This window comes from Rhipicephalus sanguineus, chromosome 3, assembly GCF_013339695.2.
Source record: "Rhipicephalus sanguineus isolate Rsan-2018 chromosome 3, BIME_Rsan_1.4, whole genome shotgun sequence".
Lineage (NCBI taxonomy): Eukaryota > Metazoa > Arthropoda > Arachnida > Ixodida > Ixodidae > Rhipicephalus > Rhipicephalus sanguineus.
In genome coordinates, this window is record NC_051178.1 from 8,629,373 (window position 1) to 8,645,920 (window position 16,548).

Below are 16,548 nucleotides of genomic sequence, written 5' to 3' on the forward strand. Positions count from 1 at the left end.
GCCTAGATTTTGTCACGTGCCCCAAGTAGCCAATAGAATCGTACACGTGTACCTCTCGATGACGCGTTTTCGCTAGAAAACCAATGAGCAAGGCAAGCCAGCGGTGGCGGGAAATTGAAGATGAAGAATGGCTATTCCAAACGAGACCAAGATGGCCACGATAGCCCGTGTGTACCGGCAACGGTTCGGCGCGGAAAAAGCGCGATTTTAGCGTCAGTTTGCACTCAGATACACCTCATACTGGTGTTACAAATTGATTTTACGGCGAAAATAATGATAATAGAAGCTAGAAACTTAGCAGACTTGTGCAAAAATAGATATAGATTCCGAAAATGTCAGCTTCATAATGGTTTAATAAATGATGATGATTAAGCTTAATTGGCTTGACATGACAGTTCGGAAAGCTACTCTTCCGCCTGCCAAACAAAAACAATAAGAGTCTTTTTAAGGCATTACAGAGGGTTAAATGCAATAATCATAGTAAATACTAAAACAAAATATTTGACCATGTAATGCCTGCACCTGCAATCACAAGAGACTGGGAAAGACATGCATGTGCACAACTTGCGGGAAAAGCTGCATACAATTAACACTACAGTATCTGTCTTGATTTTACCAACACATTCACACTAGAGCACTGCAGGGGCTTGGGCCTACCCGAAAACCCGGACTTGGCCCGGCCCATGGGCCAGGCCGGGTAAAGTAGCATTCACGGCGGCCCGGGCCGGACCCGGGCCTGAAGCTCCGGGCTTAGGGCCGGACCCGGGTTTAAGGTGGCGGGCTTGGGCCGGGTCGGGCCGGGCTTGGACTTTGCTCCGTTCTTAAAGGGTCACTAAAGTGAAACACTGAATCGGTTTAGACCGATAAAGTGTACTCTGAGAACGCGAACATCACTAATTTCACCATCAGTGAGTTTATTTCCATTTTGAAAAATTGCGCTGAAATCTGCACACGTGACATCATGGATTTCAAACTATTCGTCTCATTTTGTGGACATTGGCTCAAGGAAATTTCCAGAAACTTGGTATGTTAAGTCTATGACACCCTCAGAGGTCAATGTACTTCATTTCTACCCACCACAAACTACGTAGGGCCCAGTAGATGCCGTCAGAATCTGTGACGTCATGGTGTTTGCTGCATAAATTTCAAGTTGGCGTCGTTACCTGCATTTTCCTGCAAGTTTTCTCTCTTACCAACAGTCTTGTCGCGGCGAGCGTGGTGCTTTGGGAATGGTAAAAGAGTAATTTACTGACAAGAGAAAAATCGCTTTTCTCTTTAATGTGCCTTGTTCCGCATACGCTGTGCATACATATATGTCCCACATTTTATCTCGGAAAAACGCTTTTTTTTTATGTGGGGTAAGCTATTTGGAGAAGTTTTATGAAGGATAAATACTGAACTTCTTTTGCTTTTTGCATATGAGCTACTTGATTTATCTGAAACGGGTGAGCTAAAAGTAAATAGACCAGGCGCTTATATGTAACATCTCGCTATTCCGTGCTTTATTTGCTTTCGTTATTATTTTATATCACAAATGTTACTCTGTAATTGCAGTAATAAATGTAATATAATAAAATTATACCGATGAGATGTCATCGCAAGAGCGATCACAGAGCTCCAAAGCGGGGAAACATTGGTGAAAGTTAGAGTCCCCATCTAAAACGAAAGGACTGCACGGTGTCTTGATACATAGAATCCCTATAAAGGCACATTCTTTTTCTGTGACTATAGGCCTCCTAAGCTCGGTCAGGGGGCGCTGCGTTGCATGCGTTTCGCCGCCTTTCTAGCAAAAACCGGTCGCTCCTCTCCCCGCACCTGCCTTTTGACTGCGCTGTCTCAGTACGTTCCCACACCTTGCACGCGCTGTTCTCTGCTCGCCGTGCACGTGCAGCTTCACGTGTCGCTTCCTCGGAAGGTTTAGAAAGATCCCAGAGATGGAAAAAATGCTTTCACAGCGGGAATCTCACCAGAGGAGGACGGTTGATCGACCACCTTTTCAGGACCGAGCAAGGTCGTCAAGGACGATGCTGTTTGTGTGAGCGCTACGTGCGTGCCGATGCTGAACGGGCACATTTCTTTGACATGAATAGGGAGGTGACTGGGCGAGTTCTGTAATTATTTTACCGGTAAAACGCACATTCGTTGCGGCAGTCGTGTCTACTCGGAGCTGTCAGCAAACATCCAGCACGCTTTCGCGTGCGTTTTCTATTGATAACTTTTCGATTGCATGGATGCCAAGTTTGTCGTGCGGGTTTAAATTTATTATGAGCTTAGTGTGAAGAGCATAAATTTACATCTGTCCTGTTGAGTCACTGGCTGCATCGCAATGTGCAGTGTTCAGTTTCGTGGGAGTTTAACTTTTGCCGAGGTTTGCATCAAATGATAACAACATCGGATCGCAAGTTTAATTGCACCTTGGATTTTTTAGAGCTCCCTTTGACAGCATAATGATACGCGCAAAAAGAAAAAAAAAAAAAAAAAAAATCATGCCCACTTCGACCATGCATGTTTCTTGCAGAGGCGTGTTTCATTTCGAATAATATCGACGCCTGATCATGCACCGTGTTCGCTTATTCTAACGTCGCATTGGTTGTTTCGACAGCTCGCTTGGTCAGCATCATACTATACAGGGGCGTAGCCAGGGAGGGGGGAGGGGTTCAAACCCTCCCCAAAAGTTTTCAATTTTGCTTGCATATATGTACACGCACACATACAAATGCACGCACGAACATAAAGTATGGTTGGACCCCCTCCCCCCCCCTCCTCCCCCCCCCGAAAAAAATTTCTCGCTATGCCCCTGATACTATACAATACCCACTTGGATTACGCATGTTTATGATTATGCCGAGATTTGTGCCCAATTATAAGCGCATCTGAATTCGTGAAGCCATCGAAAATTTAATTGCCGCCTTGGCTCTTTTTTTCAGCTCGTTTCCAAAGCGGCAACTGTATATTGCCCGCGGCTCACGTACGCGCATGCAAGGCTTTATATTACATGCCGAACGCATGACATTATTACGAGGCACGCCGTGGTGGGGGACTTCGGATTAATTTCGGCCACCTGGGGTTATTTAACGTGTACGTAAATCTAAGTATGCCGGTGTTACTGCATTTCGTTCCCATCGAAATGCAGCTGCCGTATGCCTGAATCGGACCGATGACCACGATCTTAGCAGCGCAACATTTCAGCCTGCTAAGCAATCACGGCGTGTTGTATGCAAGGCCAATATAAACGCTCAGTGCAAACATGCAGCTTAATTCTGTTTACAGGGAGCCGCAACGGGAAATGTACCGCAATCAGCTGAATTAAACACTTAGTACTCACGGTACGTTATTTAAACTGTGGTGTAATAAGCCCACATGCTCCGCTGCTGTCACATTACAAATGGTTGACTCGGAAAGCCAGCGCGCAATCTCGAAACGTACAGCGGCTGTCTATTTGTTGTAGCTTCGGTTCACAAACGCACTTCCCTTTCAAGTGAGCACGATCATCGCGTTTCTCCCCGTTAATACTTCGTAATACTCTGTACGACAAAAATTGCTTCAAGGTGACAAGACCGCGAAAGCATCGCGGCGAACTGCCATAATCCACTCTTGATGCCTCTGCTCCTCGCACTGCTTGCAATGGAAACGGTAGAACTTGACGGGCACTTTTCGGCCCTTCGTCATTTTTAAACGTTTGAGACAGTTCACAATGCAGCAGGACTACGTGCCTGCTTTCGAGTACGACGAAGGAACGGCCCCCATAGCGTGAAAAATGCGAGATAAAAGCCCCGGGTAGCACGTTCTCCGCGCGCGCAATGGGAAAACCAAGCAAGAGCGACCCGTCCCAGCTACCGGAGCTTTCCCCTCTCTCCGCTGGGGCGGCGGACGGCGCTGCGCAAACTTGAGCGTTGGAGGCCTATGTGGCGCGAGATGGACATGCACAGCCTGCTTTGTGTGCCCACATTGTTAATGTCTGAGCTTTCATCTTGTTCCGCCATATGAGAGGTCCAAACTCACCTCAGCTAATGGGCCGCATTTACGAAAATTTACTCCCGCAAGTAGGGCAATGACGAAGGTAGGAGCGTGGGAGGGGGGAACAGGTTTTAAAACTACCATCATTTCACAGCAGACCTTTCCCATATCTCATATACGGGATCATTTCTGAAGGGGATTTGGCGGCAGGATTCCAACAACATATCGATACTCATTGTTGCAAGACAGTGCGGAACGGAGCAACTTGGAGCGCGCCAGACTCTATCGAAGAGGAAACCGAGGGGCATCGAGGGCACGTGCACCTGGCGGCGCAGCAATTCACCTTAAGTATTGCCATTAAACAGACGTCTCTCCTTCACGTCTGGGGAACCAGTCATTTCATAACACCCATAATGACTAAAATCTGGACGCCGATTCTGAAATATAGCTTTTGTTTCACGGTCATGTATCAACATACGGTGACCGCAGGGGGTGCCTCACGAAATATATGCTTTCGATCTGTCATGCCTGTGTTATAAAGAAAAAAAATGGGATGAAGACAGTCATGTGCGGGCGGAGGGCCGCTAGGGAGAGGTCCACAAGCCACGTGTTTGATGCCCTATATAGTGCGCTACATGGTGCGAGAGCTACATGACACTGCCGCAACAGCGTTGGAATGTGCAGGAATAGAATTGGTCCATTAAACAAGGCTTGGGGTGAAGTATATTTGCTGGACGAAATATTTGGCTTGAAAAACGACAATGACAGATTCTGTGCCAGGTGGCGTCCCCTTACCTCGAACCATATGCATCCAATGAGTAAGCTTCCAGAAGCTTAGTCGCTCCTTTATTGCCAAACTCGAACGAACCCCGAAAATATATCGAAATCACTTCGTCCACCTCCTGCCTGTCCTAACTGCGTAGTCCAATGGCCACCTTCTACCGTCAGGACATCGCTGGGAAGGCATAAATCATTATAATATGAAAAAAACGAGCAGGTTCAAACTGTGCATAACATACACTGCTGAAAACCGCAAGAAGCCCTCAAAGAGGATCGAGTTTTATAGATGACATTGAAGAGTTGCACGGCGTTCGGGAACGAGAGAACTGAAGGGATGAGCTGGACAGCTATGGTCACTCTGCAGAGGTCCACAAAGACATCCTAGATTTGCTCCAGTTGTGGAAGTTAAGAACAACGACTGCCGATGCCTTCGCAATTGGCAAGGCAGATGTGGTCCACCCGTGCGGCCAGCACGAGCAGTGCAGGAAACTTAAGCGCGGCAGGATATGTGATGCAACAGCTCGTGGTGTGCTTAAACCAGGAATCTCTTGATACTTTGATTTTTCGCACAATAACTTGTGAAGAAGTAAACTATAAACTATGCCATAAGAAACTTAGACTGTATGTACTAGCAGTGGTGTGGTATATGAAAATAATGCTATGACAAATAGTTTTTTTCTTCGTTTCGGCTGCTTATACGCATACACGTGGTGCACGTGGTTCCATACCTTCACCTAGATTAGTGTATTTACAACAACGGTCACAAATTTGGTTTATTTCCCTCTGTTTCTCTTTCTGTGGCAAGGTGCTATGGGCCATGGTGCTACAATGGTGAAGGCAGGTACTACATATCAAGAAGGGTGCACGATTGGCTTTGTGGTTAGAGCATGCTATCAGTTTCAATAGGCTATGGAGTGCAATAAAAAAAATGCCAGGGCTGCGCTGAAACCGCAGCACAGTCACAGCGAAAGCTGGAAGAGCGGCGTTTCTAGAGCCCGTTGTAAGCTCTCTTGGGACTACTGATACAAGTGCACTAGCAAGGTACCCACTGTGCCATAAATCACAATTTTTGTGAAGTTGGGAAGCACCTATTAAGCCAATATTCGTCATTCTGCGGAGAAGCCAGGCACCAGCTACACGTCTGTAAGGCATTATGTGCACTTTGTTGACGCGACGACTGATGACGATGAAGAATTATGGCTCAGCCCTTTGTAATGGGTTGGAAGCTTTAAACGGCCCACCAGTAATTCAATTTGCATTGGGTGACGCCCGGTCGCTATTACCCTCTCCCACCATGCTGTATAACATGCGTTGACGTGGGAGAGAAAGGGGAGGAGGGGGAGGCGAAGAAGTTTACTGAGACCCCGAGCGGGATCTCTTTGGTCTTTGACATGTATAAGAGTGCCAGTAGCACTGAACTACGATAATGCGCTTCCCATTTAGGACAGGAGTGAAAGATTCACAGAACATTTGGAACATCATTAAGAGCTCTCGAATTGCATCGTTGCTCGAAGCATCGAAGAGAGTTGAAGGTTATTTCACTTGGTGTGTCTTTGGGTGGATGGTGGGAGAGACTGACTGAACAGTGAAGTTGTCGCTAGGCAAGGTGCTGTGAAAGAGCAAGCCCAAGAGCGAACAAGCTGAGACTGTACGGTTGGAGGAAAAAGCGATTGTTCATTCAAGACTGCTGACCTCCACGTTTACAGACACTAAACATTCATCACTGGCTTCTTTGGAGCGAACCAACAACGACTACAAAGCCCTAAGAGCTCAGGGTACTCAATGTGACAGCAAGAAGTTGAGATACCATCAGAAGCTGAAAGATCACCAGTGGATCCGGTGGAAGAAACAGTACCTACAAGAACCGTGGGCGCTTCAGCTTTACCCCGCACATCCTAGTAGCAGTCTGGTCAAGATGATTTGGTGATCATAGAGGAGCTTGGCATTTCTACAGTAGGACGAATCATGAGATTTAACAAAGTCAAAATGGGATCATTCGAGCTTGTCTAGTGAAAGCCCATGTTGGCACATTTTTAAGAAGACCAGTGCAAAAACTGTACAAGCTCGAGCTGTACAATGCTACTGGAGCGGGAGTATGTAGAAAAAGAAAAGGAATAAACGCATGCAGGTGAAAAGCCTGGGTAGGGGCCAGTTAGTTGTTCATAGTGTAAACTTCATCGCGCTGAAAGTACTGCGTGTAGTTTCCTCTACGTAGCTTTCGTCAACTTTGAGGGCGATAAAGCTTACAGCATGCAGGTGAGCACTGCAGGCGTTTATTCCTTTTCTTTTGCTACAGGCTATATACTATAGGGGTTGGTTATATTCCGTGCATTTCTCTGTCACCTGATCGATAGTGTGAAAATGGTCTCTTGTTGAGTAGCCTTATGAAATCCTGCTTGGTCCTTTGGTTGATTGAATTCTAAGGTTGTCTTAATTCTATTAGCTATTACCTTTGTAAAGAGCTTGTAGACAATAGACAGTAGGCTGACTGGCTTGTAGGTAATTTTTCAAGTCCTCGACGTCCCCTTTATAAGCATTCTGCCAAGGTTCTGGTACCCTCACTGTCAAGAGGTACTTTGTATACAAGGTGGCCAGTTTTTCTAACCCAATCTGTCCACTCCACTGTCTTTCAACACATCTGTTCTTATCTGATCCTCACCAGCAGCTTTGCCTCTTTCCGTCGTTGTTACTGGTGCTTTAGCAGAACAGACTGTTGGGCTAGTTGGCTATCCATGAACACTGAAAGAATAAGCGCTAAAAATTGACGAACACAGAAAGGAGAACTTTGTCTGATCTCCTTTTTGTGCTCGTCAATTTTCCGCGCTTATTTTTTCATTGTTACTGGTGGAATGTCCGTTGTGCCCACTCAATTCCTGACCACACACAGGCATGGTAGGAAGGTTTAATTAATTCCTGAAAGCAACGGATCTGTGCGGAACCTTTTGCAACCACACACAAAAAGGCAGCAGCGAATGGCGACGCGGTGCATTTGTGCTGTTGCATATTAAAAGCATGCAGTATGCTTACAAGTGCCCTGGGTCAGGTGCACCACCAAGCAGTTAACTGAAGATGCGTACCATAATAGGGTGGCCAACAATTAAATCGTACTGGCGCATTTTCCATGAGGCATTGCCGCACCACACCGTGACAGTAGCCCCTTCGATTCCTGGTATGCTTCACCCAATAACACTTTGTCATTGCAGCAAAGCTGACTTTTGGAATATGCTCAGGCTGCAAACGGATTGACTAACTAAAGTGCTGGTTTGAGCTTGTGAGATAATAAATGTGGTGGTGGTGCTAGCTTCAATTAATGCGGTTTCAGAGCTAAGATTTGAGCAGAAAACTTGTGGCGCCACTTTCCCTCTCCAGATGGGCTGTGACACGCATGCTTGCTCTTGCTTTGTTTCCCACCTCTTTCTTTCTCCTGCTCTCCCTCTGAGGCAAGGATTCACATCGTGTGCCAGAAACAGCTTTCTTTATCTGGTCATGCAAATGTCTCGTGAATACTGCCATATTCACAGGGTAGACTCACAATAAAAGTTTCTCTTAAAGGGAAATGGTTTTGACGATTTTGTACGAACACATTGCGCCGGTAGAGCAAGTCCTAAGGATCATTTACAGACCGATTTAAGCTTTGTGCGTAAACTGTGCCATTTATTACAAGGCTTTAAAGCTGCGAATCGCCACCGATCCGAGCGGCTCAGCCAAACACGTTTTCAAACCGCCTATTTCCAGCGCGTGTTGTACTGGAAGCACGACGTCACGGAGGCGGCTGATCTGATTGGATATGTCCAGTACACGTCACTGAACCTCCTGTGGGCAGCGAGCGTTGTCTGCCTGTGTTACAATGTGCTCCGTGTTTACGTGAGCTGAGCGACAGTGTTTATTACGAGGTGTCTTTTCTTGGACACTGTAGAGGTCGCCACAATTCAGCCTTTTGATTAGGCCGCCACTGGAGCGTGGCGCCCCCTGTTACTGCCGTGCATCATATATGTTTGTGCTCCAATAAAGTGTGGGTTCCACTTTCGTCCGGGCCAGCAGCGTGTACGTGTCAGTCTCTGCGTGCCCGTGCCCCTGCGGCACTAACCACGCGACATGGAGTCAGAAGTGGGGTGACATCGCGTGACAAAAGTTCGGAGTGTAGGAATAACGCCCTCCCAGCCCTAGGCCTTACCACGACGGAACAGCAGCACGATGGACCTCGAGACTGGCGAGCTGCCGAAACTGTACGGCGTCAACCTTCAGCCATTCTACCATGTTGCCGGGTTCGCGAAGTCGAACCCGGCAACATGGTTGACATGGCTCAGCCACTACGAAGACTTCGCGGCGGTTTCGGGACTGACAAAAGCGTCGGAAGACATGCAGGTACGCTCACTACTGTACTGCATGAGCCCGGAGGCACGTCCGCTCCTCGAGACGTTCTCGCTCGACGCCGAGTTGCTCGCCTCGTACCAAGTTGTTGCCGCCCGCTTCACTGAGCACTTCGTGCACCCGGCCAACGAGCTCTACGAGTCGTCGCGGTTCCACAGGCGTGTTCAGCTGCCCGGCGAAAGCGTCGACATGTACTACGCGGAACTGTGCAGGATGGTGAACCGCTGCAACTACCAGTCAGCTGCTGTCGAGGAAAGGCTCGTACACGACCGGTTCGTCGTCGGCCTCCGTGACTCTCGCCTCTCGGATCAGCTGTGCCGAAACGCGAAGCTGACGCTCAAAGAGGCATGGACACAAGTCCATCAGTCCGAAGACGCCGACAAAGAGAAGGAGTTGACCCAGAACCGCACCGAGCACGCATGCGAGCTCAACCTCGACGCCGCGAAAGCCAGCAAGTTCACCTCTCGTCGCCGCTCCGGAGCTAAGCCTACTACGCCGCAGCCGCCAGCTGAGCGCGCTTGCGAGCCGTCCACATGTGAATTCTGCGGCCGCGTGCCTCACCGATGTTCGGACTGCCCGGCTCGACGCTCCGCCTGCAACTTCTGCAAAAAGAAAGGCCCGCCTCACAGACTGTGTGCTGCTCATGCACACAGGAGGGCACCGTTTTCTAATTCTGGTTACCAGAATCCAGTTCTTTCTCGACCAAAATGCATGCTTTGAGCACGTTTTTTAATTTTATACCGCACCATCTGTTCAAGTACAACTTAACTCCATAGCCCCGAACTGCTTCTTTCAGCGTGGACAAGCCCCGCTTGTTGTTGGGAGAGAAAGGGTCAAGCAAAACCGAGAACTGTAATGCTTCCCTGTAGAGGACATTTGGAGCTAGATGGCCAAGAGCAGTTCATTGATATTTAGCTCACCTTGGCTCTATGTGGGGATCCCTGTGGTGAGCCATCTTCAGCTGGTGGGCGCCTCTTGAGGATGCTTGGTAGAGGACCAGTGCTGCCCCCATCGTCGGCCGATTGTTGCGCAAAGGGCACATTGGCTGTGTGACGGCTTGGGGAAGAGCCAACGCTCCGCATGGCTGCATCCAGCATGATGCGGCTGCGTGACAGAGCTGGTGAAGAACCCGACCACCGAGGTGGCGGCTTGCCTCCGGCTGCATCTGGTGGTGGAGAAGAGCTCCGCCGCACCTGTTCTTGCCGTACCTGATAAAGCAGCAATGCAGATTCAGAAAACTCAGAAAGCGGCATCAAACAGACTTATAAAATGGCACGAATGTCCAACAGCCAGAGCTCGTCAGCAAGATTGGCCACTCCGCCTTGTCACAGCATTGAAACCCTGTTTGCTGTTGCTGCACGCAAAATATACATTCGGAGGACGCCATTGCACAGTTACTAATGGCACATGTATAGCACCCTCTGAATACCTCTTTTCAGGTAACTGAATACACACCATTGCTGGGCTGGTGCAAAAAAAAAAACACATTTAACAACCTCTCACAAGTCAAGAGGCTTGTGGGAACACATAACTTTAATGCGTCCACACGAAAGACGTAACAGCAACAACTGAACTGATTGTGGGAGCACAGTTTTTGTCTTCTGTCGGGCGAGAGTGTTCTTATCACACACTGGCGCTCAGTTTAGTAGCGTCGACGCTGCGCGCAGGCGCAGAAGCGGCGCCGCACCGTGCCGCCACACCACCCCTTCATGCTGAGAGGTGCCCTCAGGTTTGAAGAGCATTGGGAACGCGCACCTGGCGTCCAAAGCGCGTGATGTAGGGCACGGGCCGAGGCGTTGGAGGCTGTTGTGGGTGATTTACGGAAGGCGTGCACATGTTGGTAGTTTCCTTGGAGAGGATGTACGATGGCTTCAGTTGGTCGACGGAGACGCGAACGTCCCTCCCGCTGATTTGAAGGGTGAATGTTTTGTCGTCACACCACGAAGCAGAGTTTCCATCTCTCGCTGAAAAATAGCAGGTGCGGCTGAAACGCCGAAGGGTAGGCGCGTATACTGGAGGAGACCCATGTGTTTGTTGATGGTCACATATTCACGGCTTTCTGCATCCAGAGGTATCTGCTGGTAGGCGTCTCGCAGGTCAAGTTTTGTGAACTTCTGACCTCCCAACATGGCTGCCCACAGCTCTTCAGCACGCGAAACTGGGTAGGTTTCCATGAGCGACACAGCATTGACTGTTTGCTTGAAATCTCCACGAATTCTTATTGTGCCGTTTTTTTTTTCTGAACAGGCACAATCGGCGCTGCCCACTTCGCTGTCTTCACAGAAATGAGAATGTTCTCACGCTGCAACCTCAGGATCTCCTGCGTTACGAGGTCAACCAACGCAAATGGCAGTAGGCGTGGTTTGCAGAATTTCAGCACTGCATCGGGAGGCACAAGAATTTTGGCAGAAAATCCCTTGAACGTGCCAATGCCTTCTGCAAATACCTCAGGAAAACGAGCAATCAACTCGCAGACATCACTAACTTGGTTAATTTGTTTGAATCCTTCCATGCCAATGCCCAAAGCTTGGAACCAGTTGTGCCCAAGCACATTGGAGCAGTGCCACTCGTGAGGTACAACGGAAGGGCCCGTTCGTACCCCTTGTACCCGACGCGAACGTTTGCCTTGGCCTTGAGTTGCTCGAGCTCCCCACTAAACCCGCGCAAAAATACGTTTGAAGGTTCTAGACTCACTTCTGGGAAGGCCCGTGGAAACTTGTCTACCGGCATTACAGAGACGCTTGCCCCGGTGTCCAACTCCATCGGAAACGGTTTCCCAAACATTTCCACGGTGCAAAGGAAAGGCAGCACAGTCGGCTCACCACTCAGGTGCCACATGTCAAAAACGTCAGCACTGCGAGGAACATCAAGCACGTCCGCATCGTCGACAGCGTTTACCTGTGCGGTACGTGTTGACCGTGGCGGTGCAGTTCTCGCAGCAGACGCGTTTCCCTTCGCGAATGTCTCGGCCTTCCGCAAGTTACAGACTGCCAAGTCCTCCACTTTCTTGCAGTAGTGACACTGCGACTTGCTGTGTCTGCATTGCGACGCTAAATGACCTCTGTCGCCGCATCGGTAACACACGATGCTCTTGGCCGCGGACGATACCCGGTGAGTTGGCAAACCCGGTAAACTACTTGCAGTTGCCTGACACAGTTCACCGGCTTCCTTTTTAGCGGATTCCATCGCCAAGGCAGTTTTCACTGCATCCTCGAATGTGAGGTCGGGAATCTCGAGTAGCCGCGTCTGAATCGCTGCCTTGTTTATGCCACATACAATTCGGTCCCTTATCATGTTGTTAAGTTCGGTTCCATAATTGCAGTGCTCGGACAAACACTTGAGCGCCGCAACAAAGTCGCTGACTGCTTCTCCTTCGGAACGCCCCCTCGAATTGAAGCGAAACCGTTGCACCACGACGGATGGGGTGGGGGCGTAGTGCCTGCTGAGTACGTCCAGTATCTCGTCGAGCGTTTTATCTCAGGGCTCGGGGCGTTTCCGGCTTTATGAGGTTATGAAGTAGTGCATAGGTACGAGGCCCACAGCAGCTCAAAAATATTGACGTTTTCTTTGCTGGCACGACGTCATTGGCTTTGAAGAGCTCTTGGACACGCTGCACGTACGCAGGCCAGGCATCGCCTTCCCCCTCGAACGCTTCAATCCTACCGAAGGTAGGCATGATTGTTCACGTGGTTTGGTCTTCGTCGCCAGTTGTTACATGTTGCCGGAATAAGTGGAGCTGAGATCCGTGCTCAACGAGAACACAACATGAACTGTTTGTTCCTTTCACACTGCCCCAGCCCTGTTCTCCTCACTCCCACGTCCGCTCGCAGCAGTAGGTGGCGCTAGTAGCGGCAGCGCTACAGCTGGTGCAGCGCACAGGATCAACTGTCACAGTAACTATGTGAACGAAGTTGCGACTGACGAAAGTTGCAGCTTTTACACTGCTCTTATGCAAAATAAGTACTGTATTTACATATTAATCAAGAAAATGAAAATGCACTGATGTAATAACACTTGTTCGCTTTCTTGATAGTCTCGATAATTTGGCATTCGGTTAATTCAGACTTTTTTCATTCCCATGAAATCCTAATTAAAGAGTTTTTACTGTATTGACTTTTTTATGTACTTGGTAACCAATTTCTGGGATTGAAAAACCACAAAGTGATGTTAAGTCAGGCGTGCTCTCTTTGCCTCACTGTGCATGCAGTTACAGATTAGAAATTATTTCAGCTTACCTGCTTTGCCCGAAGGCGGCTGGAGATTGGGGATGTTGTCTGTGAAGGCAGCTTGCGCTTGCGTGCTCCCCTGACAGCCTTTCCTTGAGCTAGCATGCTCTCTGGCTTGGATGCTGCAGTATCTGTCACACTTTGTGGTTCCCAGCTTTCTATGGTAGCTTGGTCTTCGGTTTCGGGCACTGTGCAGATGTCTGGGCATGAGTGACCAGCAGGAAAACTCTCGTGAACGTCAACCCCGGCTGGGCACACATTGCCTATTTGCTCTTCGGTGTCCATTGCCAGCTCGACTCTGTTGGTGTCTTCAGAGCTTGGAATAGGTGCACCAAATTCTGGTGATGCCTGAGACGCTTGCATGGTGCCCTCACTGTAACATGCAGAAGAGCCTTCACTGAGTTGCAGCACGCATTCTTCACTGTTTACAAGTGCAGGGGATGCTGCCGAAGGCTCACAGGGTGGAGAAGTTTCAGCCTCCTTTGTCACCGGCTCCTCACCCTCCAGCTGGTCCTCGTATATTTCAGTGTCAGTGGACTCCTGAGTTGTGCGAGCTTCCTCTGCGTGCACTGCACTGCTATCACCATGCTCCTCTATGTTCTGCTCAGCTGGTACACTGTTTGTGGGCACATGATCATCAAGTGGTGCAATGCCATTTTCCAACAGCTCATCTTGCCACCTGATAGGCCCATTAGCAAGCAGCCACCCCCGCGTATGCCGTGCATTTTTTGGGGGGCTATCACCACCATCCTCATGCACCAGCATCCTCAATGATCTTTGGTGCTTGGCAGGAGACAATGGTGCCTCTTGACTGGCAATGAGCCGGCCCTTCTCCTTATCTTGTAGCCACACTGTGACAGGACTCTCTGGGTGTGGATCCATGAGTGGCTTATCCTGACCCAACTTGGCCACTTCCACCTCCTCAGAGGAGTCCACAGTGGACTGTGAACTGGGCACTACGTCAGTGTCGCCTAGTTCCTCACAGGCTTCCTGAGCAGATGGTCGGGTGAAGGAAAGCCTGGCCCTGGGACGGTGCACTCGAGGGCTGCCTCCGGACACAAGGTTCCAAGGACAGTCCACCTTGCGTGGTTTTTGGCTCTACAGGAAGGACACCACACAGATAAGAGACAAACTTTCTATCAAACTGCTTTTGTAGCAAGCAATGCAGCAAACATCTTGACATCATCTCCCGCCCATATTTTGATGGCGAGGTAAGTTTCTACAGGCAATCTTTTTAAATTGTACCTATGAAAAGTTGCTTATTACTCTAGCTTTAATTGAGCTGATGGCAGAATTTCACCACGGCTAATCACATACCACTACCCTGCCCTCCTGATGCAGACAGCTTTCAAAATCCAAGTATGGTTCAAACACACAAGGAGTGTGGAAACTGAGGCATATTTATTACTTTTGTATGCTCTCTGCCCCGCTACGATTTACAACATCTACTGTGCAAGTGACAGCCCGGCATCACCTGGTCCAATGTTGTCAAATATTGCATCATTACACTTCCAGCCACACCACCAGTGCGACCAATCCAGAGAATGCCCAGAAAACAGCATACCACATATACGAGTGTAGAACGCCTCGGCTATAAGCAGCACTGGCTAACACTCCCAGGCATTACACATACACCCAACAAAGTGCACGGGGAAGCGCCTTTCGTCGTAGCTCAAATTAGTCAGAACTTGAAGGTTGCGATTTCAGGTCCATTAATGGAAACAGTGATTTTTCGTTCACTTTAATTCATTTTGTCATTACTACTACACTACCGTCAAAGACAACAATGAATGCTTCCCCTGGTACAACTGTCTGTTCAATTCCTTAGGCTGTACCCAACAAAGCCCCCCGAAGAAATTCTTCTGTTCAGGCTATGCCACGTTACACTTGTCGGAGGCTCAAGCAAACAGAGATTGCCGTAGCACCCAGGAAAAAGCCCACACATCACTGTGGAGTATGCCCCACAGCTACTGGCACACTTTCAACTGTGTCTTGCTGCAGCCATTTCTCGGAAGTGACATGCTAGCAGCGTCCTTCCTGTGTTTCTGCCTTTTGGCTCTGGAGCCTTCTTGCTTCTTGCGCCAAACAAAAGTAAGCATTTCTGGTGTTGCTGGAAATGAAACAACCTGGTGTGGTTAACCCTGTTTGCGACGAGAGGCAAGAAATGCCCCATATTTTGACTTAAACATTGGATGGGTCTAGCACAACACACTATGATAGAGCAAAAGAAGGGGAATTAATTGAGGGGCTTGTTCTCTTAACAAAGCATAATGAGGTCAGCAAACAACAAAGCCAAGGACAGTACATCTTTGTCATTTTTAACTCTAGTGTTGTAATGATGAAATAAACGAAAAGGAATTTTTCATTCTTTCATAGCGAGGGTTTCATCCTGGCAGACTTGACGTCTTTAAGCGGAAAGCCAGGGTTTATTCGTCAGCGGTCAGAAAAAAGACCACGTCCCGTGTCCCACCAGCTGAGAAAAAAAAAAAAAAATGCGTGGAGCTGCAACATTTATCTGGGGATGCATAACCAGCGAACCTGTTTATGCTGCATACATTATGAAATAATACATTATAATTAAAGGATTATAAATTTACACACATTTAATTTCGCAGCAGTGTTGATCACTGCTTTATAATCAATACGATACACGGTTAGAATTTAAGCCTCTGATACGTGTGGCACACTCTCCCCGTTCCACTCTCTGCTGCTGCAGTGCTGTTGCCACACTTCACCCTCTCCCCTACCTGTTCAAATGCTGCAGCACTGCTGAAGGGGCACTGGCACCAATTTTCAAAGCTGCCTTCACTCTGCCATACAAACTCTGAGCAAGTGTGAAACTCAAGAAATGCTGAGAAGGGGTTTTATTTTGATATTTAGTGTCAATTTTGTCTTGGCACATCTACACTATCAGTTCTGACGAGTTAACGTGCCTGTATGGCTAGTTGCAGTGGTGCTCCAGAGAGTTTGTGATTTGGAGCAATTTTTGGAGTCGGAAGAAGGCTGTTTTGAAGAAGGAACGGTCTTTTGGCGCAGTTTGGAGCTGAAAAAAAATTGCGTGCTGAAGCAGGTTTGGGGCACACTGAAGTTTGAGATCACACTGGAGCACCACAGGCTAAGTTTTTGGTGCATATTCTTATCAGTGTGCAAACTGCACATGCTGCTGTAATAGAAACAAGGAGACAACAGTCAGGGAGTCGTCAATAATCAGGTT

The 16,548-nt window shown here is 48.5% G+C and overlaps 1 protein-coding gene across 1 annotated transcript in view; it reads right to left on the reverse strand.

Moving 5' to 3' along the window:
* The window catches only part of LOC125757547 (uncharacterized), a 104,690-nt gene that overhangs the window by 79,686 nt on the left and 8,456 nt on the right, over positions 1-16,548 (reverse strand). The window contains exons 2-3 of the mRNA XM_049413125.1: positions 13,344-14,432; positions 10,029-10,316 (exon numbers count right to left, since the gene is read on the reverse strand). Coding sequence (XP_049269082.1) covers positions 10,029-10,316; positions 13,344-14,432 — 1,377 coding nt within the window. The remainder of the gene's footprint in view (positions 1-10,028; positions 10,317-13,343; positions 14,433-16,548) is intronic.